The 26,795-nt window shown below is 35.3% G+C and overlaps 1 protein-coding gene across 4 annotated transcripts in view; it reads left to right on the forward strand.

Annotated features, from left to right (window-relative positions):
* Nucleotides 1-17,455, forward strand: part of LOC136041330 (dehydrogenase/reductase SDR family member 7-like) — a 53,950-nt gene extending 36,495 nt beyond the window's left edge. For all 4 annotated transcript variants that reach the window (XM_065725958.1, XM_065725957.1, XM_065725960.1 and 1 more), the window contains 4 exons: nucleotides 6,078-6,317; nucleotides 12,733-12,852; nucleotides 14,730-14,896; nucleotides 17,086-17,455. In XM_065725958.1, coding sequence (XP_065582030.1) covers nucleotides 6,078-6,317; nucleotides 12,733-12,852; nucleotides 14,730-14,896; nucleotides 17,086-17,173 — 615 coding nt within the window. In that variant the 3' untranslated portion in view covers nucleotides 17,174-17,455. The remainder of the gene's footprint in view (nucleotides 1-6,077; nucleotides 6,318-12,732; nucleotides 12,853-14,729; nucleotides 14,897-17,085) is intronic.
* Nucleotides 17,456-26,795: the final 9,340 nt, after the last annotated feature.

Genomic DNA, 26,795 nt, shown 5'->3' on the forward strand with positions numbered 1-26,795 from the left:
TCTCTCTTATTAAATAAGCAATGACCTTATATGTATATCTGTAAATTTTTTTCGAAAACGGTGGTGTCGCTTTTTTCAGAAAATTGGCATATTACCATGTTCTGATGTGAAAAAAGATCTAGATTAGTCATGACTTAGGGAATATTCAGTTTCGCTCCCGGCTTTCTTAACGTTTTTTAGGAATTGTCTGCTGACTGAAATTGGAGATTCTAAAAGTTGAGACTCCTCAGAGACTCCTTGCGCATAGTAGGAGTTTCAAAACGCAATTTGTTCTTGGCAAATTAGTTTATTTCCAGCTTTTGACGAACCTTTCCATTTGATTGGTATGAAGTGAGTCTTGGATTGCTAATTGATTCGTATCAAATGATGCATTCGCCAAAAAATTACAATAATATTTTTTATGCTAGAGGACGAATATACATTTATACAATAGTTGTTTGTTTAATGAGATTATCTGTATTCCGTTGTTAAAAACGATCTGATCGCTTCTGGTGGTAAATTCGTTTAGGGCTTTAATTTTGGAGAAAAAATTCTCATATGAATGAACTTGCAAGTACCCAGACTTCCAATACCCAAGGGTTTTACTTTCTTCAGGGAATAAAATTAAATGAAATAGGAGTTTTTTTTGTGATTGGATGAAAAACGTCTTTCTTTCCCCCTGGTTTTCTGGCACTAAATATAAAGGCAATTTTAAGAATATAACCTGTATCCTGCCCACAAAAAAAAAGGCGCATGTGCATCAGTTAAAATAGTACTGTTGATGCTATGTGAGGAGGAAGGACGTGCGCAGATGTGTTTGCTGCGGGGGGCTTTGGTTTACCCGAACAGGCATTTGGTTTAGCTGACAGACAAGCTTAAATGAAGCTCTAACGTTTTATCGTGACTATAGAAGCGCATAAACTTGATTATTGCTATCAGTGCCGAATTCGTGCCGAAACAAGGAAAAAATCGATATCTTAAAGTATGCTTCCATTTTATTACGGCAGACCCATTCTCTTTATTAGACCCTAACGTCCAAATTAATAGAAATTTGTAGTTGGCCTTGTCACGAAATCTAAACAACACCTATCAGATTTAATTTTCTCTTTTCAACTTATTCTACCCCTGATAGCAAGAATCAAGTTTATGCGCTTGTATAGTCACGATAAAACGTTAGAGCTTCACTTGAGCTTTTCTGTCAACTAAATAAAATGTTTTTATTCCTTAGTTTTCCATTCTGAAGAGGCGTTTGATTTAGTTGACAGAAAAGCTTAAGTGAAGATCTAACACTTTTGGTCGTGACTGTATAAGCGCTTAAACTTGATTATTGCTATCAGTACCGAATTTGTGGCGAAGCAAGGAAAAAATCGATATCTTAAAGCATGCTTCTATTCTAGCACGGCAGACCCATTTTCTTTATTAGACCCTAACGTCCAAATTAATAGAAATTTATAGTTAGTCTTGCCATGACATCTATACGACACCTATCAAATTTAATTTTATCTTTTCAATTATTTCTAGCCCTGATAGCAAGAATCAAGTTTATGCGCTTGCAAGTTACAAGACTTTTCAAGAATCACTTTCATGAATTTAAAAACATCGCTCTGGGAATTATTTCTGCATTGCACAAGCCAAATTATTATTGGATGAATCTGTTTTTGCAAATAACAATGTTTTTCAGTTTTCTGGTCCTATTAATTTAATGTTGTATATATATTTTTTTTTAAGATTTGAATGCTCTCGGACAATGTTGATCGTTCTCAAATCATCAGCTGAAGTGCTCAGCGCGCTCAACAGACGCTGATAATATTACAAACATTTAAAAACAGAGATAGGACTCATCTTATTCTAAAAATATAGGCACTATAAAAAGAGCTCTAGAAAAAATAAAAACTTTTTTTTTAAACAAAAAGAGAAAACTCTACAGACGCTGATAATAATTCTAAGAACAAAGGCACTATAAAAAAGCTCTTAAAAATGAAAATCTTTTTTTTAAATAAAAATCTCTAACAAAATTTTTTTTAAACATTTTCTTTTTTAATAAGAAACTCTACAGACGCTGATATTATTGCTAACATTGAAAAATAGACATAGAAACCTTGTTATTCTAAGAACAAAGGCACTATAAAAAAAGCTCTAAAAAAATTAGTTTTTTTTCTTAAAAAAAAACTCTAGGGACGCTGATAATATTGTTAACGTTTAAAAATAGAACTAGGAACGTTCTTATTCTAAAAATAAAAAACTGATAATATTGCTATCATTTAAAAATAGAGATTCTAAGAATAAAGACACCAAAAAAAAGATCTAAGAAAATGAAAACCTTTTTTTAACTAAAAAGAAAAAACTCTACAGACGCTGATAATAATTCTAAGAACAAAGTCACTATAAAAAAGCTCTAAAAAAATTAAAACCTTTTTGTAAATAAAAAACTACAGATGCTGATGATATTGCTAACTTTAAAAATAGAGATAGGAACCTTCTTATTCTAAGAATAAAGGCATTAATAAAAGCTCTGAAAAAAATGAAACCTTTTTTAAATAAAAAAACTCTACAAATCCTGATGATATTGCTAACGTTTAAAAATAGAGATAGAAACCTTTTTATTCTTAGAATAAAGGCAGTATAAAAGAGCTCTAAAAAAGAAAGAGGAATCTTCTTATTCTAAGAACAAAGGCACTATAAAAAAGCTCTGAAAAAATGAGTTTTTTTTTACTTAAAAAAAAAACTCCATGGACGCTGATAATATTGCTATCATTTAAAAATAGAGATTCTAAGAATAAAGACACTATAAAAAAGATCTAAAAAAATGAAAACCTTTTCTTAAATAAAAAGAAAACTCTACATACGCTGATAATAACTCCAAGAACAAAGGCACTACAAAATAAAGTTCTATAAAATGAAAACCTTTAAAAAAAAAAAAATACAGATACTGATAATAATTCTTAGAACAATGGCACTACAAAAAAGCTCTTAAAAATGAAAACCTTTATTAAATTAAAAAAAAATCTACAGACGCTGATAATAACTCCAAGAACAAGGGCACTATAAAAAAACTCTAAAAAATTAAAACCTTGTATTAAATTAAAAAAAAACTCTACAGACGCTGATATATTGCTAGCGTTTGAAAATAGATACAGAAACCATCTTATTCTGAGAATAAAGGCACTGTAAAAAAAGCTCTAAAAAATGAAGACCTTTTTTTAAATAAAAAGAAAAAGCTCTACAAACGCTGATAACATAGTTAACGTTTAAAAATATAGACAGGACCCTTCTTATTTTAAGAACAAAGGGACTATAAAAAACAAGGTCTAAAAAAATGAAAACTTTTTTTCAAAAAAAAAGAAGAAAAACTCTACAGACGCTGATAATAACTCCAAGAACAAAGGCACTATAAAAATAAAGCTCTTAAAGATGAAGACCTTTTTTTAAATAAAAAGAAAAAAGCTCTACAGACGCTGATAATATTGCTAACGTTTAAAAATAGAGATAGGACCCTTCTTATTCCAAGAATAAAGGAACTATAAAAAACAAGCTCTAAAAAGACAAAAAAAAATGAAAACTTAAAAAAAAACCAGAAAACCTCTACATAGCAATCTTGATGTAAGACTTTCGTTTCACAATATTATTTGAAACTGTTGGGTAGCCATCTTCTTATGTGCTCTTCAGCCCCTCACCCCTTTACTTCATAAATAAGTTTTGTATTTCTTTGGCCTGTTTCATGGCCCTGTTAACTATTTGTTACTGTTTTTCTTTATTTTGGCTTGACATTCTCGTGAGCAATCTTAGTCAATCTTTATGTTTCGATAGAAGTGGTTAGCGTGCTCAACAGAAGCTGATAACATGGTAAACATTTGAAAATAGAGGCGATATTGGCATTATGTATAAAAAAACTCATAAAAACCTGAAAAATTCAAATATTAAAAAAAGCAGTAAATTGCAGAAGAAGCACACATTTATTAAGAATCACAATTTTTAGAAGCATAGATTTATTGGTTGCTTTAATTGGGAGCTATCAGGTATCCTCTTTTATACCCTGACTACCTGGTTTTATAAGCCTCTTGTGTACTTCTCTACCTGGTCCTTTGGTCCTATTAATAATGCTTGTTATGTATCTTTGCTCAGGTGGACATACTCATGACCCCCTAGTCTAGAATCACTTCTTCGTTGGTGAAGTAGTCAACGTGCTTATCGGAAGTTGATAGCATTGTTAACATTGAAAAACAGATGTAATATAGGCATTAAAACAAAAATGTTGAAAATACTAAAATATTTTTTTAAATGAAGGAAAAATGTTTTACGGCCCATCTTGATGTAAACTATTCATTTTGCTCAGTTTTTGGAAGCATAACTTTGTAGGCCTCTTTGATTGGCCAGCTTTCATCTTCTTTTTCTTTTCAAATAAAGATTGTAATACTGAAATATATACAAAATCCTTTTTTTAAAATGAATGTTTAAATTATTTTCTATCTTTCTTCCTGTGGTATTTGGCCCATACTAAAGTATCATGGATGTAACTACCTACCCCGTTTTCTCTTCCTTTCTTTTTCTAGAGAATAAATTTATTACCTTCACTTATTTCTCACATAGTTTCCCTACATTCCCTTTCACTATCTTTTCTAACGTTAAACTACTCGTATATAATTTCTGTTAAAAAGAAAAACATACAAAAAACATTACTACCGCTATCAAATATACCTCTGCCTTCCATAGCCACCATTTTCTATTTTTTTTAGCACTACCCATTTACCCTATTTTTTTAGTTTAATATTTTTCTGTACCCCCCCCCCTTAAAAAAACTGCAGCTGTAATCTAATTGTCTCTCTGCCCCTACTACTTTACCTCGTAAATTTCCTGTGTACTTCTCTGTCTGGTTCCCATGCCCTGTTCAGATTCTTTTGTTATTTATATTATATTTTTTAGCTGGACGTAATCATAACTGCTAGTACTAGTAACCACTGCTCCGTAGGTAGAAGTGCTTAGCTTAAAGGGGTCATTAGTAGCTAATACTACTGTGAACATTTAAAAAATGGAAATAATATATGCATTAAAAAATATCTTAAACAAATTAAAACCTTTTTTTTAGTAAAATTCTAGTTGATTGACTTTTGGCCATCTCGGAAAGGGGTTAGGTTAGGAAAATGAAACTTCCAGGCATGGGTCTAAAGGCTTTAAGTATGTCCCTGGAAGGTATTTTGAAGTACCTACCCCCACTCTTTCTCCCTCTAGATGGCCCTGAAATTTGCCTACATGACAGGTCTATATTGAAATTTTGACAAAACAACATTTTACCTTAATTTTCAGTTAGCAGTTATCTTTTCTCTGCCTTTAGTTCTGAAAATGCAATTCCTGTTATTTGAGTAGAATTCTGAGCCATATCAATGTTTTTTTCCGTTTTTCATACATTTAAATTTTCCTACATGACATGTCTATTGATATTTTGACAAAACAACATTTTACCTGAATTTTCAGTTACTAGTTGCTTTTTCTCTGCCTTTAGTTCTGAAAATGTAATTCCTGTTATTTAAGCAGAATTTTGAGCCATATCAATGTTTTTTTTTCTTCAAAATTTAGGAAATGTATTTGCATATCTTTAAAACCTTATAAATTGAGATTGAGCAAAGTTGTGAAGCTGAAAACAGTTTTGTTGTACTTCATTCAAGCAGAAGATCTATTTTGCAAGGTTTCACTTTTATAACACACATATTTTTAAAGGTCATGAAACGTCAGGGCCCTCTAGAGGGAGAAGGAGTGAAGGTGGGTACTTCAAAATACCTTCCCGTGACATACTTTAGCCTTTGGACTCATCCTGAAAGTTTCATTTTCCTACCCCAACCCCTTTCTGGGATAGCCAAAAGTCAATCAACTAGAATTTTACCACCTTTTTTAAATAAAGAAATAAGTGCTTTCCATCTTCATGTAGCCTTTTATTTTGCACAGTTTTTGGAAGAATAGATTTGTAGGCCCCTTTGACTGGGCAGTTACCATCTATGCACTCTTGTGCCCCGACTACTTTACTTCACAGATTTCATAAGCTTCTTGTGCACTTTCTACCCGTTCCTTGGCCCTGCTGATATTCTTTTCTTATTTTCCTCTTTTAGCTGGACATACTCGTGAACAATGCTGGTCGCTCTCAACGCGCCAATTGGGAAAAAATTGAACTTCAAGTTGACCGTGATCTGTTTGAAGTGAATGTCTTCGGTTTAATTGGTTTGACAAGAACAGTGTTGCCACACTTTTTGAAGAAACAATCTGGTCATTTGGTCGTCACTTCTAGTACTGCTGGGAAACTTGGTGTGCCCTTTTCGGGAAGTTATACAGCCACAAAACATGCACTTCATGTAAGTGGGCCGCTCTATTTTTCTTTCGGTATTCGAGAAAAATGAAAAGACGAAATCTTTTTAAAACGTAAAAGTTTAAATCAGCGAAGCGTGTTTGTTTGAAAACTGAAGCATGGTAAAAAGGAAAAATTAAAAAGAGAGCGACTTTCCCCTCGGTAGCAAAAGTTTACCCTATATTAAGCTACTAAAACAAAATTATATCAATCGTGAGACGACGTGAATCAAGAGCAGAAATACAAACCCAGGCCACTGAGAATATGGTGAGAGTAAGGACTGACAGCTTAACAGTATCCCGAGACTTAGTTGCGAAAAATTGGTATGTGTTTTTAAAAATATTTTATAATGGATATCATTTTCCCAAAATCCCCAAATCACTGCTAAAGTTTCAAAATTTTGGGGACAACCCTAAAGATGGGCAGCCATGAAGAAAACTGAAATAGCTCAATCCCAAAAAGAAGACACTACTAACAACTCACCACAGTACCAAGCTGCCTGAAGCCGAGACAGCTACGCACGCTCCTCCTCCATCCCAAATTTCTTTAAAGCCTCCCTCTTTTGCACCCTTCCAGAAGGTTCTCATTTCTCTTAAATTCTTTTTACGACATCATTCCACCCCAATCGCGGACGAACTGCTTCTCATTTAGCCCTATACGCTTGGCCGAATAGGACAATTTTCGGCAATCTGTCATCCTTCGTCCTAGAACCTGCCCTAGCCATCTCAATCTTTCTCTCATTATAGCCCTAGAAAGCGGGATTGTACCACACTTCGTACAGGCTTCTATTTGAAGGTCAGTCAGTCGAATACCCAAAACAATCCGTTGGCAGTTTCTCTGGAAAATATCTAGCGAATCTCTTCCGTTTTTCGAAGCACCCATGCTTTATTTATTCTCTGGAAAGTATCTAGTAAATCTTTTCTGTTTTTTGGAGCACCCATGCTTCAGAACCATGCTTGACCACTTTCATCACTGTAGCTTCTAGTATTCTAATTTTGGCTCGCAGACATTTCTTCCTATTCTTTAAAACTTTTTTTTTAAATGTAAAAAACAACACCCTGAGTCTTGGCTATTCTACCTTTAACATATTCACGGCACTCGCCGTGTTTACTAATAATACTACCAAGGCAAGTGAAGCTGTCCACCTCATCGATCTTTTTGTTACCCAACATGGCCTTTTATCTTCAGTTATTCCTAGCTTTAGAGACTTAGTCTTTTTAACATTAATTTTGAAACCTGCACAGGATGCACATATAATGTTTGTACATTGAATAGACAGCACTTTGCTCCAGAATTGGTAAGAGATTATAGGTTTTCATTGTTTTAAACTAGCTAGCTTTTTAAACTGTTGACACATTTAAGATCCCGTATCAAATTTAAACAAAAATGCTTTAGAAGTTCCCTGTGATGTAGGGAAAGTTTGCAAATGAGCCCTTTGCCTCTGAGACTGTCAGCCAGCACTAAGATTCGCAAAATGACAGTTATGGTATCTAACTTCCTTAAATAAGAAAGTTTTCTGTTCTCAGCTCCATGAATGGAGTTAGGATAATATCTTTCATCAGTTTTGCGATAGTGGAATGGATTCTTTCTAATATGTCTTAATCAAATTTTTATTTATATGCGTAAAATATTCCATAACTAGCATCCGGCACATACACTGCATTCTACCTCAGGGGGAAGGGGGAAGGGAGCGAGTATTTAAGGACCGCTGCTATTATTACTAGTAAATCACTGCAGCCCCAAGCCGACAGAGGTTAGCACAGCTGCGCACAATCCTCCTCTACCCCAAAGTATCCCCAAACTACCCCAAAGTTAATTCACTCTTTATTCTTCCCATGTATTTCTGATTTCCTCTAAAACCTTTCTTATGACCTCTTCTTACCCAATTTGGGGACAAATTTTCTTTGCTTGTCCCCAGACGGATGGCCAAAAACAACTCTTGTTGGTGATCTTTCCTCTTTCATTCGTTGAACTTGTCTTGCCATCTTAACCTTTCTTTAATTGTAACCCTAGAACTTGGGATCGAACCATATTTATTGTACAGCCTGCTGGACTATTTGTAGACGCATTCTTCGCAAATGTTAAAAAATCATTTCTCTGCCATTCCAGGCGCCAACGTTTCAGTTATGATTGACCGCTTCAGAGAAATTCACTTTCGAAAAATAGGTCAGTTGCCCATAAAATATAAGATATTGCACGAAAAGATTCAGAAACCTGAGTCCAGTAACCCTAGAAAATGAGATCAAGTCAAATTTGTCCTATAGTCTGCTATTTATGTACGGTCAGTCAAATGAGTGCCTAAAACTACCTTTTAGACAATTCCTTGGAAAACATTTACAAACCTTCTCCAGCCTTTTAAAGCGTCCACATTTCAGAGCCATGCTTGACACCTTCAATGGGTTACAGTTTTGAAAAATACTTGAATTAGACACAATGTACAAGATATTGTGGGAAAAAATCCCAGAAATATCAGTCTTCTTGGGCGGACGAGTGGTAGCGCTTCATGTCTCCTGCCCCCTTTTTTTCAGTGTCATTTTTTCTTCTAATACGTACGATCTGTATTTGAAGACTTCGGTATATGACGACTTATACTTGCTTACGGCACGACAGCCTGTCCATGCACTATTCTTTGCGGTTGATTGTGTATGGCTATGCTGTTTGACTTATGTAATTAGATGGATGAGTAGAGTTAAGGCCTCGTTCAAATGCTTATCTATATTAATCACTAAAGTAGGAAAACAGTCTTCCTTTCTCCTTCTTTTTTTAATGGCACTTGGTATTAACCAAGTGACATATAGCAATCGCAAATTCTGTCGGTTCCGGTTTTGCTACTTTAGGCACTTCCAGGTAAGCTAGGACGATGAAATTTGGCAGGCGTATCAGGGACCGGACCAGATTAAATTAGAAACAGTCGTTTTCCCGATTTGACCATTTGGGGTGGGAGTGGGGAGTCCGTTAATTCGGAAATAATAGAAAAAATGAAGTATTTTTAACTTATGAACGGTTGATCAGATCTTAATGAAATTGATGTTTGCAAGGGTATCGTGTCTCAGAGCTGTTATTTTGAATCCCAACCAGAGCTGGTGACATTGGGGGGAGTTGGGAGGGGGGGGGCCTAAAATCTTGGAAAACACTTAGAGTGGAGGGATCGGGATGAAACTTGGTGGAAATAATAAGCACAAGTCCTAGATATGTGATTGACATAACCGGAACGGATCCGCTTTCTTTGGGGGTGTTGGGGGGAGGGTTAATTATGAAAATTTAGAAAAAATGAGGTATTTTTAACTTACGAAGGAGTGATCGGATCTTAATGAAATTACATATTTAGAAGAACCTCGTAAATCAGATGTCTTATTTTAAATCCCGACCGGATCCAGTGTCATTGGGGGGAGTAGGGGCGGGGGGGAACCGGAAATCTTAGAAAAAGCTTAGAGTGGAGAGATCGGAATGAAACTCGGTGGGAAGAATAAGCACAAGTCCAAGATAAGTCTCTGACATAACCGGACCAGATCTGTTCTTTTTGGGGTAGTTGGGGGGAGGGTAATTCGGAAAAATTAAAAAAAATGAGGTATTTTCAACTTACGAACGGGTGATCAGATCTTAATGAAATTTGATATTTAGAACGATCTTGTGCTTCAGAGCTCTTTGTCTAAATCCAGACTAGATCTGGTGTTATTGGGGGGAGTTGGAGGGGGGAACAGGAAATCTTAGAAAACGTGAAAATTGAGGCATCTTTGTCTTGCGAATGGGTGATCGGATCTTAATGAAACTTGATATATAGAAATATTTTATGTCTCAGATGCTCCATTTTCAATTCAAATTGGATTCGGGGACATAGGGGGCTGGAGGGAGGAAACAGAAATCTTGGAAACCGGAAATCTTGAAAAGCTTAAAGCGGAGAGATCGGGATGAAACTTGATGGGAAGAATAAGCAAAAGCTCTAGATACGTGATTGACATAATTGGAACAGATCCGCTCTGTTTGGGGTAGTTGGGGGGTGGGTGGTGTTAATTCTGAAAAAATGAAAAAAAATTGAAGTATTTTTAACTTAAGAACGGTTTATTGGATCTTCATGAAATTTAATATTTAGAAGGAACTCATGTCTCAGAGCTCTTATTTTAAATCCCGACCAGATCTGGTGACACAGGGGGGATTTGGAGGGGGGGGACCGGCAATCTTGGAAAACGCTTAGAGTGGAGATATCGGGATGAAACTTGGTGGGTAGAATAAGCAATTGTCGTAGATACATGATTGACGTGACCGGATTGGATCCGCTCTCTTTGTGGGAGTTAGGAGGAGAGGGGATCCAGTGCTTTGACGAGTTTGGTGCTTCTGGACATGCTAGGACGATGATAATTGGTAGACGTGTTTGGGACCTGCACAAATGGACTTGATAAAGTCGTTTTCCCCGATTCGACCATCTGGGGGGCTGAAGGGAGAGGAAAAATTAGAAAAAATGAGGTATTTTTAGCTTACGAGTGGGTGATCGGATCTTTATCAAAATATCAAGTGGGTGATCTAAATATCAAGGTGAATTTTGATATTTAGAAGGACCTCATGTCTCAGGGCTCTTATTTTAAATCCCGACCGGCATTAAGCCTCTAATTTTCCTTTTAAATCAATCTATTGATTCTTAGAACTTTGCTAGAGCTCATACCATATGAGCTCTTGGCTCTTCCGGTCTCGTCACAAGTGCCATATGAGCTCTTAGCTCTTGTTCAATTATGTTATGAAAAATCAAAAAAAAAGTATTTTTCCATGGAAACGCACGCACAAAAAGTTTGTTTCAAAACAAAAGCGAATGGCAAAACATAGAGGCAAATACCCCTTCCCCCGATTTAAGCCACTGACTGTTGAGTTTTTGGTACAAGTAAACTCATGTTTTTCTTATAAGTAAACTCTTGGCTTTTGTGTTTTTCTGAAGTTGCCTGTAAAACCTTTTCTTTGTTATTATTTTCTGCGGGCCCCAGCACGAGGACTTGGAAGACCAGTCATTTATGGTGTACTGCTAGAATTGATAATAATGATAGTAATGATTAGACGAAAAAAGGGAAGAATGTAAAAGAAGAAGTAGAAAAATGATTGTCATTTAACGAAATAAATCAAATACTAAATATAATCAACAAATTAGCCATATGAATTGACCATAAGTGTGTCCCATATTCTACAATCTCTAGGGATTATAGCAGGGGTGAATCCAGTATTTTCTTTAGCGGGAGGGGATACTAGGCTGCTCCGATAAATCTGTGAAAAAAGAAATACCAGTGATTTAAAGAGAACCTCAATAATTATACCTCGTAGGTAGGTAGTGAAAACACTATTACTATCAACTCACCGAAGCAAAAAGCCACCTTAGGCCAACACAGCTACGCACTCTCCTCTTCCATCTCAATCTACTCAAAACTTCCCTCTCTACACCCTCCCAGAAGTTCCCATCTCCTTTAAATCGTTCTGTGTGACATCCTCCCATCCCGACCACGGACGACCTGGTTTCTGTTTAGCCCTAGACGGTTGACCAAAAAGGACAATCTTTGGCAATCTATCATCCTTCATCTGAAGAACGTGCCCTAGCCATCTCAACCTTTCTCTCATTATAGCCCTTGAAAGTGGGATTGAACCACACTCCTCGTACAGCATGCTGTTTGAAATACAGTCAGTCAGCCGGGTACTCTGGACAATCCATAGGCAATTTCTCTGGAGAAGGTATAGCAAATCTTCGTCCGGTTTTCGGTAGTGGAATTAGTCGTAAATTTAATCTAAAATCTGGTGAGGGTTAAAATTCCAATAAATATGTTAAAATTAAAATTATGTAAAAATATTGATACAAAATCTAGTAAGTTATGAAAACCACGTACCATAAAATAATAAAAAGCTGCTCACCTTCTACACATAAATATGATATTGGATTTTTTCTGCATAATTTCGAACTTTTACACTTCTAGCCACTATAGCGAGTGAATTGTACTTCGTGTTGTCAGAAAAAAAAAAAAAAATGGTCTTAACCCATCTTTTAGAGTCATGCATTCTTTGTAATATGAAGATTTGAACTGCAACCTATACTGTGAGGCTGGAGACAAGGTGAGAAATTAACTCCTCGTTAACAATTGTGACAAGTTTATTGAAAAATAGAGGAAAAAAGACCAATTTGACAGACTTGGTAACGTATAAACAAAATAGAATTGAATTTTATGGGCTATGAAGACGTTTTTATAGATATAGCTGAACGCAGATCTGTTTGCTGGGAATATCCTCCTCCAAGGTACATTTAAAAATTCTTAGCCTTAAACCCAATTTTATGGTCAACATAATTGTAACAATTCTTCAAATTAACCTATTTTTCCTCCTAAAAACAGTCGTGTTAAAAAAAAATAATTAAAGCGTAATACAAGGAATTTCATAATATAATAATGTTTATTTTTCAGGGATATTTTGAATCTTTACGAACTGAAAAAGCTGCCTTTGGAATCAAAATTACAATTGTCTGTCCTGGTCCAGTGTTTTCAAATATTCTTCGACAAGCTGCCACAGAAAAAGCTGGAAGTGTAAGTGTATATTTAAACACTAATCGCTTTTTATCACTCTTTTCTGTTCTTTTAGTTAATTTTAGTGAAAATACTGATAATAATCAAGTTACTTAAGGGTATATATTCAGTCATAACCCGATTGAAAAACTACAAGCTCGTCATTTTGTATTTAAAAATTCAGGAAAAGGCACTAAAAAACGAATTATTCGCTGTTAGCACTCTTGTCTGTGACTAAATAATTAGGGCAAACGATTTCACCTCGGATACGACCACATTCTGGACCCTAGTAACACTTCTCTCGATAGCTGCTTTCTGATAGCATTGGTAAACATGATGTGGTCCCAAGGCCGTATCCAGGATTTTTGTCGGGGGTGGGGGGTACCCAAAAAATTTACAAAATACGAAAAAATTATATGCATTTTTCTTTATGTTTACGAGTCGAAAAAAAAAAGTTTGGGGAGGGTATTGAAACCGAATCTGCCCCCTCCCCAGATACGGCTCTGGAGACCGCATTTCCGACAGTATTATGATTTATTGTAAAATAGTCTGAATTGGGCGCTATGTTATTTGCGAGCTGTTCTTAAATTAAGGTTTATATTCCCTGTGTAGGCATTTAGTTTGTTATTTTTCTGTGTTCCTGTGGTTTTAATAATTCAATATAAGACGATAATCGTGTCATCATTCGAATCACCTTTACCCATCTAGTAAATCAACTTTTGAAATTTGCTGCGATTTTTTTTTTTAATTGAAAAACATTGAAAAAAAATCAAATATAAAATAGGCAACATACTAAGAAGCTTATATACAGTCACAATGGGAGACAGACGTGGAAGTGACTACGCTGACGACAAATGCTGTTTCAAAATACGGATTCCCATATTCTGTATCTTTTAAATTTGAGCTAGATCTAACACCAAGTAAATCTGAAATCGAACTCTTAAGTGGTGACACTTACATAACCAAATATATTAAAAGAAAAGCAAAAATCAGGAATTCAATTTCTGAAAAAAAGAGAACTCCGTATGCATTATGCAGTTTTTGGCGTAATGGGGGTAATGATCAGCAGATCATATAAAAACATACAAAAAAAAATAAAAAAATACTATCACAAACGTATAAAACAGCCTAAGAAGATGTAGCCTTCCTTTAAAAGCGTAGTTGTATTTGGGAATCAACAGATTTTTAATGTTCATGGACATGAATGTTCATACATTGACAAAAATGTTGTGGAATTTAAGTAATTTGTTTTTCTCGTATCAACAGGCAATACTGATGGAAATGTGTTATTGCCCTAATAACTTCATAAGTTTGAACTGAGCAAAATAAATGATCTAGTGAAAGTATGACTAGATCCAGGGTGAGTCATAAAGGCGAAAAAAAGTGCAATGCACCATTCAGAGCCATTTGACCAAGTTCTAATTATAAAGGTTCTAATTATAAATATGCTTATTGGTGGTTTTAAATGAAATGGACTATTCATCTAGTTGAAACTACTACTACTAAACCACAAGATAGCTACGCACGTTCCTCCTCCATCCATCTTGTTGAAAGATTGCTAATTTTATGCTTCCTTGTGTGTTTAAGAACAGGAAACGTTCTTGAGTAAGTTTGAAAATAGACGCAATCAAATACACCTCTCAATCAAAGTATTTAAACAGAAAGCCTCTTTAATTTTCTTTTGTGATTGGGCAGATGCCTATTTGAAAGGTTCAAAAGTAGGAAAAGTCGTGCAACATGCTCCTCCCTATGAGTTGAAAGAAATCCATCTGTTTTCTAAGTAGCTTGGATATAGTGGTTCTCGGAAGAGTCTTTATCAAATATGCGATTATTTCTTTTTTATTTTGAATGCGGACTGTTTTTTTTCAATTACTATAATTATTATCTTTCTTTTCTAGATCTTTGGTGAAGACATGAAATCGTCAGACAACCGCGTTTCCACTCAACGGTGCGCCCAATTAATGGCCATAGCAATTGCCAATGAAGTTACTGAATGTTGGATTGCTTTTAACCCAGTGATGTTTTTTATGTATTACGCATGCTACCTTCCTGATACTTTTAGGAGGTAAGATTACTACGAAGATTAGCAAAGGTGTTAATAAGCAAAAGACCATAAAGATTTGTCACCAATTCAGTAAGGCAGCTGATTGCGTTTTTAGTGTATATAAACTTCCAACCTTGGAAAGAACACACTTTCAACCAATAGGACTTGCTAGAAGGTTTTGGGTTGACATCACTCATTTCCAGAGAAGTCTTGACAGAAAGTTTAGGGGACAATAAGATGGTATCCTAGTGAAATTGGTTGGAGATCTTAATATTGAAAAATCCATACCCTAAAAAACAATCACCAAATGTCCGTAAAACTGAAAAATGTTGCTGGTTTTGGACAACTGAAGGCCTCTTCTCCACCTTGAGATCCCTACCCTCTGTTTCCTACCCTTCCCGTCATTTCCTACTTTTCTTACCATCTATGAAGTAAATACATATCAGGAAATGCAGCAATACATACAGGGTAATTCTTGTCGAAATTTATCCGGCTAACCAACAAGAATAGCTTTATCCACAATGGAAAAAGAAAAAAAAATGCTATTGGTTCATACCAAGTGCGATTGAAATGTATTCAGATGTATATCCTCGCGTGCATTAAAGAATTATTTTTGTATACAAAAAGCTGGTAAATAATGAAATAAGGAAAGTAGTAATTAGGTAAGTATTGAAGTAGTTAATTACATTTTTATTAATTTGTAAAATCGGTATTAAATTTGTATTACATTTTGTAAAATCATTTTTAATTAAATTTATGTAAGAGCATTTAGCATTCCCCCAAATCCCTATTTAAGGAAAATACATTAAAAAACCAGTAGAAACTAACCCAGAACCAGTTATCAAAAGACTTCAAGGTTAGCTGCCAAAAAGGCAAGATTAGCAATGAAAGCGTGTTTTTAATTATTTTTCTTTTATTTCACTGAATTGCCTTGTTTCCCCTCACTTTATTTATCAGTCTTGGTTGAACTTCGCTGAAGTAAAGATACTGAACCCTTAGTTCTCTGATTCGCTTTTTACGCAAAATAAAGGATAGTATGCACCAAAATGTCAAACTTTCCTTTTTCCCCTAGTAAATGTTCATTTTTTTTTCAAAGTCTCTGTTACAGTTTTCCTTTCAATGCAGGAGATTACGGAGGGGGAAAAATTTCCTCTTGTCTATCCCCGCTATGCATAGGTATGGCTATTTTCTTTTTAAAATAAAAACTCTCTTTATCGTTATAGAGAAGTTATGTCTTAATTAACCTAAAACAGTCTACTTTTTTTAAGTGTTCCGTTATATTTTATATTTTTGTTATATTTTTCAAGATTATATGATATTTTTCATACTTTTCAAGAATTTTCTGTGGTTTTACTGGCAATTGGTTAAACAAATATCTAGACTTTAAGGTTTAGCTAGATAAGATTGTGAATGTCCCTTTAAATAATTAAAAAGCTCTACTACTACTCACAGCGACTCGCTGCAGCAGCAAGTTGGCTGAGGTAACCACAGCTGCGCACGCTCCATCTCAACCCCAATCCATCCAAAACTTTCCTCTTTACCCCCTCCTACGAAGATTTAATTTTCTTACTTATGACTTTTTTCCACCCTACCCTGTGACGATCTATTTTTCTTTTGGCCCCGTGGATGGCTAAAAAGAACAATCTTTGGCGATCTGCCATTTTTCATCCGTAAAACGTATCCTAGCTACGTTCTAGATACGTCTGATAGCATTAGTTCTAGATACGTCTGACGTATATTCTTTTCTTTTTAAAAGGAATATATCTGTTGTTGCTAGGGTCGTATCCAGGATTTTTTTGGGGGGAGGAGGTGGTTACAAAAAAAGCTTCTAAAAACACATAAGAAATTTGTTTATATTCATTTTTGTTACATTTTTACGAGTCGGACAAACATTTTGGGGAAAAGGTTTAAACCCCCTACCTCCCTGGACACGGCCTTGGTTTTGCGTTCAGTTTCTGAGCTATTGAAGCTTCTACTGCAGCTTTTAGCAAGTACGTGGATTTATGAATAAATTGGGACGTTTGAGTTGACGAAGAAGAAAGCTGGGGTCATGAAGGTTAGAAAAAAGGAGTTGATTCGAGTAGGTGGACATACCAAAACGTGGGTTCTTGCTGTCTCTTTAGTTTTTCAGGGTTTAAAAGGATGTGGTTTAAGAAGAAAGGAATATATATTCTTAGTTGTATTATCTAATTTATCTTGTTTTCTTTTAGATTCACAGCGGTTGTCAATAGCAAGCGATTTATGAAACTCCGTGACAGCCGGGACACCATGGAGTCTTTGGACAAAAAGGATACATAAGTTCTTTGGGATGTTGTTAGGAATGCCAGGGTTCAGGAAGAAAAATCGTTCTAAATCATTGGTTTATTTCAACTTAATCGTTGATGCAAGTCCTTTTTTTTAATTATTTAAATATGTGTTTTTGTTGAGAGTGTGGAGTTTGTTTTGTGGAAAATGCACAATGCATTTTTTACCTTTTAGTTTGGTTTAATCGTATTGGGTATGTATAAGCACTAACAAGTTTTATATTTTATTTATGTAATATAGGACAAGAAATTATATAATTTTTGGGCTTTCGCTATGGTATTGTCTTCTTGGTGGATTCTAAAGTAGGGAACTGGGACAATTCTTGACTTCTTTTTAAGCTATTTAAAGCTATCAAATGGGACCCTAACTCCAAGTTTGATACCGCGTTAAGACATTGGCTGTTGGTAAAACAGTTAAGATAAATTAAGAATTATTTTCGTTTCGTTGTTGTTGGGGGGGGGGGTTAGAAAATATATATATATATATATATATATATATATATATATATATATATATATATATATATATATATATATATATATATATATATATATATATATATATATATATATATATATATATATATATATATATATATAAGGGGAATCAAACAGTTAAATTTCTTCAAGGTCTTCCCACTCCTTTACAGGCCAAGGAGCCTTTGTGTGGATTAGTGCCAAATAGTTACTGTATTTTGAATTCATTATGAATAAATCTTATCTTATTTTAAAAATAATTTGCAATCAGGAACGTCAGTTGGCGGAAAAGGGTAATTGCCCGGATTGGATTTAAAATAGCTTTTTTGGTGTTGTAACTGAAAGAATGCTGTTTTTTCGTGTTTTCATTGAAATAATGGTGAAACAACAAAATTGCTCCCTAGATTGCTCCCCTAGGGGGACATTGTCCCCCCTTAAACAATGAAAAAATAGCGTGCTTTTGCCCCGGATCATAGGAAAATAATGTCTTTTTTCTCTTTGATTTGAACATACTCAATAGCAAAACATGCAACGGTTTCAGGGAAATTTGTTTGTGGATTCTCAACTTGAAAAAACTTATTTTATCAATTTTCAAACAAATTGTTGATTTCTTATAGCAAAGTAATGGTACCCAGTGAAATATTTTTTTACTGAATACCATTTGATCGCCATTGGTTTTTTCTTCTTTTTAATATTGACTTATATTTGCTTTTCTTATTTTATTGCATAATATTTTCATGCAACCCAGAGATTTAGAAACAGTAATAGCTTTAGAGCTAGTTTTTTTTAACACATTTAGATTCTCGACGGACTGGTATGTGATTTTATTTATTATTATTGATTTCCTTTATTTTATTAAAATAGTTTAAAATTACTAAACATTAAATTCATTTTTACTTATTTATTAAGAAAACTGGATCATCTCACGATTGCTTTAACTGGTGAAATCGAACTTTACTTACTTACCTATAACAGTTAGAAACAGAGTATGATAGCTTATAAGAGTGGATACTGACGCCATCTAGTGCTTAGGTTTCCTGGCATTTTTTTATTTTTCAAAATTTGCAGATTGCTACACTAGCTTCGCAACTATAATAATCTTACCTTGTTATTGCACTATAAAAAACACCCAGTAATGGCAAACGTAAAGTGGTGCTGGTGGCTTTTTTATTTGATACCATCAATCTATTGATTCATAGGCTAGAGCTCATACCATATGATCTCTTGGCTCTTAGCTCTTCTTGCCTCGTCACAAGTGCCATATGAGCTCTTAGCTCTTGTTTATTTGATGCCAGGTTTTTACTGTAAAGGTTTTTACTGTTTTAAGAGGTAGAGTTAAGAGAAAGAGTTAAACTTTAGCATAAAGAGCGGGGCGTTGAAGAGGAAAAGCCCCTTTCATATACGGAGTAATTTCATATAAGGAAGTATGTGCATATTGCCTTTTCGTCAGTTGTACATCCCCCTCATCATGCCCTGAAAGTTTCCATTTAATATTCTTAAGCCATTCATAAAATTAAAAATCTTTATTTCGATCTGAATGTTTCTATTTCTCATAATATCAGAAAAAAACGTTATAACCGAGATTACCGAAAAAAATGAATTTAATTCAAAAAAGATTCCTGCAGTATACTGATATGCTGCAGTATTGAACTAGCTCTCAAAGGGATTACACCTGTTTGAACTTTCGAATTGTTTGAACTTGATTCCTTAGCCTTGAATTAATTCAGTGACTATAGAAATTGTGCAATCTGATACTTGAATTTATCACACAATCGGATTTTTGGCGTTTTGAATTGAGAAAATTGGATACGATAGCCAAGTGTGGTGTGTAGAGAAAATTGGATATAATTTGCCTGCGCGTTAATTGCACTTTTTAGTGTAGAGAAGGATTAGCAGTTGGGCCGACCTCACACAGTTTGGACTGATTGTTCGCTTGGATACATTAGTGAGGCTCGGCCCTCACGGAAAGATAAGTTTCTTTCACTCTATAATCTTTCATTTACTAGGCATGAATACTGCGAACATTAAAATCGGTGATTTATTCCTAGCCAAATTTGCGGGCTATCCCCTCTGGCCAATTCGAATCCTAGAGGTAATGACGACGAATACCGGAGACTGCAAATTTGCTGTTTTTTGCTACGGCAAAAAAGGGACTGTTCCCTCTTCAACGCCCTGCTCTTTGCGCTAAAGTTTGACTCTTTCTCTCAACTCTAATTTTTAAAACAGTAAAAACTTTAGCGTAAAGAGCAGGGCATTGAAGAGGGAACAGCCCCTTTCATATACGGGGTAATTTCTGTTCGTTTTAAGTTTTAATGTTGCTCCTTACTTTCAGTTAAAAAAAAACTTGCTTTTTTATTTAATTTCTGAACGTTTTTTAGTTAATCCATGTTTTGATTTCGGCTCTCCGCAGATGAATAATTAAAGCGAAATTTGCATATTTATTTATTTGGCTAAATGGCTTTTCCATAGTTTTGATCGAATGATTTTGAGAAAAAAGGAGGGGGATAAGGCCCAGTTGCCCTCCAATTTTTTGGGTACTTAAAAAGGGAACTATAACTTTTAGTTTTTTACGAACGTTTTCATTAGTAAAAGATATATGTAACTTACGAATTAGCTTACGTAACAAACTTCTATATTCGTACGTTTTTATTATGTATATGAGATGGTTCATCCACTCGTCAATACCTCGCTATTTACACTAAAGCTTAAATTTTGTCCCCTGAATCACAAAGGCCGTAGAATAAATATTTGAAATTACTAAAAATGCTTTAGCGTAAAGACTGAGGCATTAGGAGGAGGTGAACCCCTTACATGCGTAATATTTTCTGTTCGTTTTAATTTTTGATGCAACTCCTTACTTTCAGTTGAAAAAAAACTTTTGCGTGTTTATTTTTTCATTTTTTTTTTTAATAATGCTAGAAAATGCTGCGCCCCCTTTATGGAAATCTTCTTCCCCCATGACAAATTCCTCCATGGAAAGTATCCCCACATAACCCCTCTTCTTAACCCCCCTCCCAACCAAAAAATCCCCCTGAAAACGTCTGTTGTCTCCCCAAAAACCATTACAGTATGCAAACACTGGTCAAAATTTATAACTTGCAGCCCCTCCCACGGGAACTGTGGGGGAGTAAGTCGTCCCCAAAGACATAGTTATAAGGTTTTTCGACTATGTGAATAAAATGACTATCTCAGAATTTTGGATCGACGACTTTGGGAAAAAATGAGCGTGGGGGGGGCCTAGGTGCCCTCCAATTTTTTGGACACTTAAAAAGGGCACTAGAACTTTTCATTTCCGTTCGAATGATCCCTCTCGCAAAATTCTAGGACCACTGGGTCGATACGATCACCCCTGGGAAAAAGAAAAAGAAAAAAAAAAAAAACAAATAAACACGCATCCGTGATTTGTCTTCTGGCAAAAACTACAAAATTCCACATTTTTGTAGATAGGAGCTTAGAACTTGTACAGTAGGGTTCTCTGATACGCTGAATCTGATGGTGTGATTTTCGTTAAGATTCTACGATTTTTAGGGGGTGTTTCTCCCTATTTTCTAAAATAGGGCGAATTTTTTCAGGCTCGTAACTTCTGATGGGTAGAACTAAAGTTAATGAAACTTATATATTTGAAATCAGCATTAAAATGCGATTCTTTTGATGTAGCTATTGGTATCAAAATTTTTTAGAGTTTTGGTTACTATTGAGCCGGGTCGCTCCTTAGTTCGTTACCACGAACTGTTTGATATCTGTTATGGAAGATATATTTGTATACTAGATGTAAGGTGTAAAGATAAAAGAACTAACCACCCCGGCCGGCTTTCCTGATGGTTATGAAAGGCTGATGGCTGATGGTATATGTTATGAAAGGTATATTTGTATACTAATTGAAAAATGTTTTCCTGATAAGTTAAAAGTACAGAGGTCCTTGCGTTGACCCTGTGGCAGCTTGGACTGAATCCTGGGCCCCTTGCTGTCATGCATGAATAATTGAATATTTGTTATGAAAAGTATATTTGTATACTAGATATAAGGTTGTTGTAAGGATAAAAGAACCAACCACCCCGGCCGGCTTTCCTGATGGCTTATCATGAATATCTATTAGGAAAGATATATTTGTGCACTATTTGAAAAATATTTTCTTGAGGTCCTTGCGTGGACCGTGTGGCAGCCTGGATTGAATCCTGGACCCCATGCTGTCAAGTACAGATCAGCTTAGTGTGTCAACACAGGGCCAGTACTAAGAAATATTATTCCTTATTCTGTCAGCTTCTCTGAGATGATATTATAATATAAGAAGTTCCGTGGGGTGTGTGCTGCCATAGAGTCAAGTCAATCTACAATGAAGAACCTCTTTAATGGTGAAACTGAGAAATCAACGAATTTTCTTAAACAAGAAGGATAAGGTAAAATACAACGTGTCAGATGCTTTACGTCAAGAACTGTAACCTATAAGCATGTAATCATGTGAATAAACTGAATATCTGTAAATTTGAGTTCTTATCGATTTATCTGATTTGTAGCTAAATTGTACAAGTTAGAAATCTGCAGTTTTCTGCAAACTATATTGGAACTATTAGAATTCAAATTAGACCATAAAAAATGAACGATGCATACATATGAATATAAACCCCCAATGTGGTGTCATGATGCATCTGCATGTAGGCAGACTGACAACTGAGCCAAATTATCATCGAAGGTCCTGGTTTTACAGTGCGGGTTTTTTTTTTTTATTGAAATCGGAAAATTTTAAAAGGAAGAAGAATTTCTATGTTTCATCGTCGAAAAAAAAAATTAAAATATTAAAGCCGATGGTTTGGTTTTTCCTTCTAGAAAAGGTGACAGTTAAGATTACAAGGTTTTAGTTTGCCTAAAACATTACATTTTCGGTTAAATACTAGCAAAAGTGTAACATAAAGATATTAGCTAAGGATTTTTTCAAGGGGGGGGGGGTCGACAAAAAATTAAAAAAACATAAAAAATTTGTTTATAATCATTTTTGTTACGTTTTCACGAGTCGGACAAAGATTTCGGGGGAGGAGGGGGGGGTGAGGGCAGGCCGCTTAACCCCTCTGGAAACGGCATTGGATAAATTAACCTAATTTAAATTTTATGTTGCTTTTTAGTGATATTCTTCTTATTCACTTTATTGGTAAAAAAAATAAAGGATCCTTATTACTCTCAGTCACCAACTGGGACAAGCCACTATATACAAATTAAAACGGGCTAAAATATGGCTTTACAAATGCATATAGTTCCTCTTGTGTTATTTGTGGTCCATAGGGCATCGTGGGTGTTCCTCGAGAATTTATTTAACTAACGGGTCTTCTTCCTCGTCGATCCTGTGAAAACTGAAATCGAGCCCCAAGCTCCGTGTTGCCAAGCATTGGTCAATCCCATACGCTATCAGACGGACAATTTAGACCTAAGGATACACACAACTCTGACATTTTTTCTTTTGGATGGTTGACGTTCTATAATCAAAACCGGCAGTATATGTTAGCCATTATCTTCGCCGCTGGTTGATTAAAAGAAAATTGATTTGGCATCCGAGTCCCCCAGGTAATCCTTTTAACTGAACTTCGTTCGACGAACATAAGAGGAAATGCTGTATTTATTGTGTTTATGTTTCAAGTAGCAAGGTCAGTGAAAATGAAGTCAGGTTATTTGAATCGGCTAAGTAGAAACTCACGCAACGTATGTTTGTAACCACATAAACTATATGGTTTACACCGTGCATCATAAAGTACCAAGGTCAGTGAAAATGAAATCTGGTTGTTTGAACTGGTTTAGTTGAAACTTGTACAACCCAACCGCATACATCTTTAAAAATTAAGAGGAACCGAGAATTTAATTTTTAACCAAAAGAGAAAAAATTTCACATGTAGCTATGCAGTTTTCGGATATAGCGGGCCCCTTTTTTAAAAAAAAGAAGAAAAACAGGGACGAAAAACTAGCGAAAAAAACATGTAACATCAAGCAGCTTAACCGCAAACGTCTTACAATTTGAAAATATACGAAAGAAAAATATTGGCAAATTTAACTATTTTGTTGTGCTTACTTTTTTCACAGCTGTACGTGGCAACATGTTCTAAATGTGGTACACGACTAAAATGTGGTACTGTCCTAAAAAAAAAAATCGTAATTTTGGAACAACTATAAGACAAACCATAGGAAACCACGATTTTTTCTGGTATGAATAGGCCTAAGATTGGTCCAGGGAGGAGAGGGCTAAAATGATTGAGTTTTTATTTCTTTGGTACTCCAACATTTACTTTTTAGGTAATATTAGCGAAAAAGGGACTAGATATTATACTATATTTTCTATTATTAGTACTACTTCTACTAGTGTCATTTCCGTGAATTATTAATCCCCAATTTTTCATTCCGAGCAAGCATGATAAAACATTAATAGAAGAGGCAGCGTTTGGTACCTCGAATATTTAGTTTGTAGCTAGATAATGCTATTGGAAACAGAGATAATACATATGCAACACTTATAAATAGGGGTATTAACTATAGTATTTTTATTGATTATTCCTGATTACTGAATAGTTCGGCAAGTCTAAACGATTGGTAACCATGGAAATTCCAAATTCACTAAAATATATCTTTCTTTTCTGTAATTGTAGGATTCCCAGGTCGTGCCTGATATTTTCAAACTTCTGCAATAGTTGCCAAAAACCGTGTACGGAGCCTCATTTCGAGGGGGGATCAGAACGGCAGTGTTGGATCAATAACACTTCAATTCTCCTGAATTACATTATCCAACTGATCCCCTTGATAATGTTAATATTACCATTAAATCAGTGCTTGATTTCAGACGTCCAGATTTTGACGTTTGACGTTGATTTTGACGTTCAGAGCGTCTATAGGCTTTTATTAATCGTCAAGTATCTACCTAGAAAAGAGAGGAAGACGTTATCTCTCCTTGCCATTTTATACATGAATTAAATAAGCAAAGTAAGTTTTTTCAACTGAAAGTAAGGAACAACATCAAAACTTAAATGAACAGAAATTACTACGTTTATGAGGGGGGTCGCCCCCTCCTCAACGTCTTATTGTTCATGCTAAAATTTGTCAGTTAAAACATAAAATCGCGAAGAAAGGAAGAAAATGAAGACAATAAACTGCCAGTAAAAAAAATTGAAAAATATAAAAATATTTCGGTCAAGACCTCCGCTTGACCGTCCTCAGTGCAGAATAAAACTGATAAAAATATAATTACCCTAAAACTGATAGAAAGAGTTACACTTTCACCGTTACTCAGAAAGGGCCATCCTATTTTAGTTTTGTTTTAAGGTTTTTTTATTTTATTTTTTATCATTTTTATTCTGCACTGAGAAAGGTCAAGCGGACTTGACCAAAATATTTGCATAATTTTTCAATTTTTCACTGGCTGTTTTTTATCCTCGTTTTCTTCCTTTCTTCCCGATTTTATATTTTATCATGATAAGCCAGCGCGGTCTCAGAAATTATTTGAGTTTGTCTTTAAAAAAAGCTTCTTATTGTTCTAATTAAACAACCCTTGTGTTTCAGGAGTTGTTATTAGACAACTGGTACAAAATCCAAACTTTAGCGTAAGGGTTAACGTTTTGAGGAGGGTGCAATCCCCTGTCGTTTACGTAATAACTTCTTTTTGTTTTAAGTTTTAACGTTGCTCCTTAGTTCAGTCGAAATTTTCTTATTTATTTAATTTCTGATTGTTTTTTAAATAATAAGGGGAAATGTGGCTCCACTTCCACGGAAAAGTACCCCCTCTCTACGGAAAGATCCTTTCCACAATTCATCCCGTATCATCTCACAAGTAAAAGTGAATCGGTGAAGAGAAAATAATACAAAAAAAGGATTTTGTATAGGAAATATGGAAATTCCCCCACCGTAAGATTTTTCTTGACATGTTTACCCCCCGGAAACTCCCCTCCCGATGGAAAATCCCTCCTGTGGAAAATTCTGACAACAGAAAGTTCACCCTCCCTCCCTCGAAAAATGTATACACTCTTTCCAATAACAAATACTACGCGTACACTATGAACAGATTTTATACTTTAAGACCTTTCCCCAGGGGTTAGGGGAGTTCATGTTACCTCCAATGGCAGAGCTTTCGGAATTGTCAACTATGTTGAACCTAATGGCTGCCTCGAAATTTTTATCAGATGCCTTTGGGTAAAAAAGGTCATGGGAGGGGGTATGGTTGTCCTTTAACCTTACTGGTCACTTAGGGCAGTAGAACGTTTAATTGTCGTTTGAATGAGCCCTCTCCTTCGGATCGATACGATCACCAAAAAAAAAAAAAATTAAAAATAAATAAGCAACTGTAATCTTTCTTGTTGCCGAAGATGAACAACAAAATTACGCATATTTGCAGTTAAGGGCTTAAAACCTCTATAATTCTCTGACACGCTAAATCTGATGGATAGCCTCGATTTCTTCATTCTAGCTTTGCATTTGCGTTTTGTGCTCCGTTTGAGCTTCAAAATAGTCTCACGTAGCGGTCTACCACAAACAATGCAAATGTTCAGGCACGTTTTTGCATGTCGTTTTGCCGACTGGAGTTCATTGGATTTGGACCAAGTCGGTATCTCTGTCCCAATTTTGGCTCGTTTTGTAGGAACCGCTTTTGGTTCGGCAACTTTGAGAGCATGGATGACTTGATGGTAATAATTGTTGAAATTAACAGTGGCTGAGACGATGGAAGAGCCAGAGCAGAGTAGATGAAACAGAACTTTGATGCAGCTAAGGACCGAAGCAACAATGGCAATATAAAGGGAATATTACATTTCTCCCAATTTTGCTTGTAGACCCACTTGCAAGAACAAGCATTATTAGTGCTCTGTGATGACTGCATCTGAAACGAAGGTCTGGAATGGTTACTAATTAGATTGCGAGTGCAAACTTTAACTGGAAGACTAGGAATGGATGGTATAAGTTTCTTCATTTGTAGAATCCCTGTGATCGTTACTGTAACATCTAAGACGGTACTATATGTGCGCGGTTTGTGGGTAGTTTGTACAATCTGCGTGTGTGCCATGTACAGGTGCCGCTGTGGGTAGGGTGACTAAAGTGTGGGAAAAAAATGGATAAAAATGAATAATTTAATGACTCTCTCTTTGTATTCCATAGTTTTAACTTTTTGTCTTCAACTTGTT

This window comes from Artemia franciscana, unplaced genomic scaffold (assembly GCF_032884065.1).
Source record: "Artemia franciscana unplaced genomic scaffold, ASM3288406v1 PGA_scaffold_151, whole genome shotgun sequence".
Lineage (NCBI taxonomy): Eukaryota > Metazoa > Arthropoda > Branchiopoda > Anostraca > Artemiidae > Artemia > Artemia franciscana.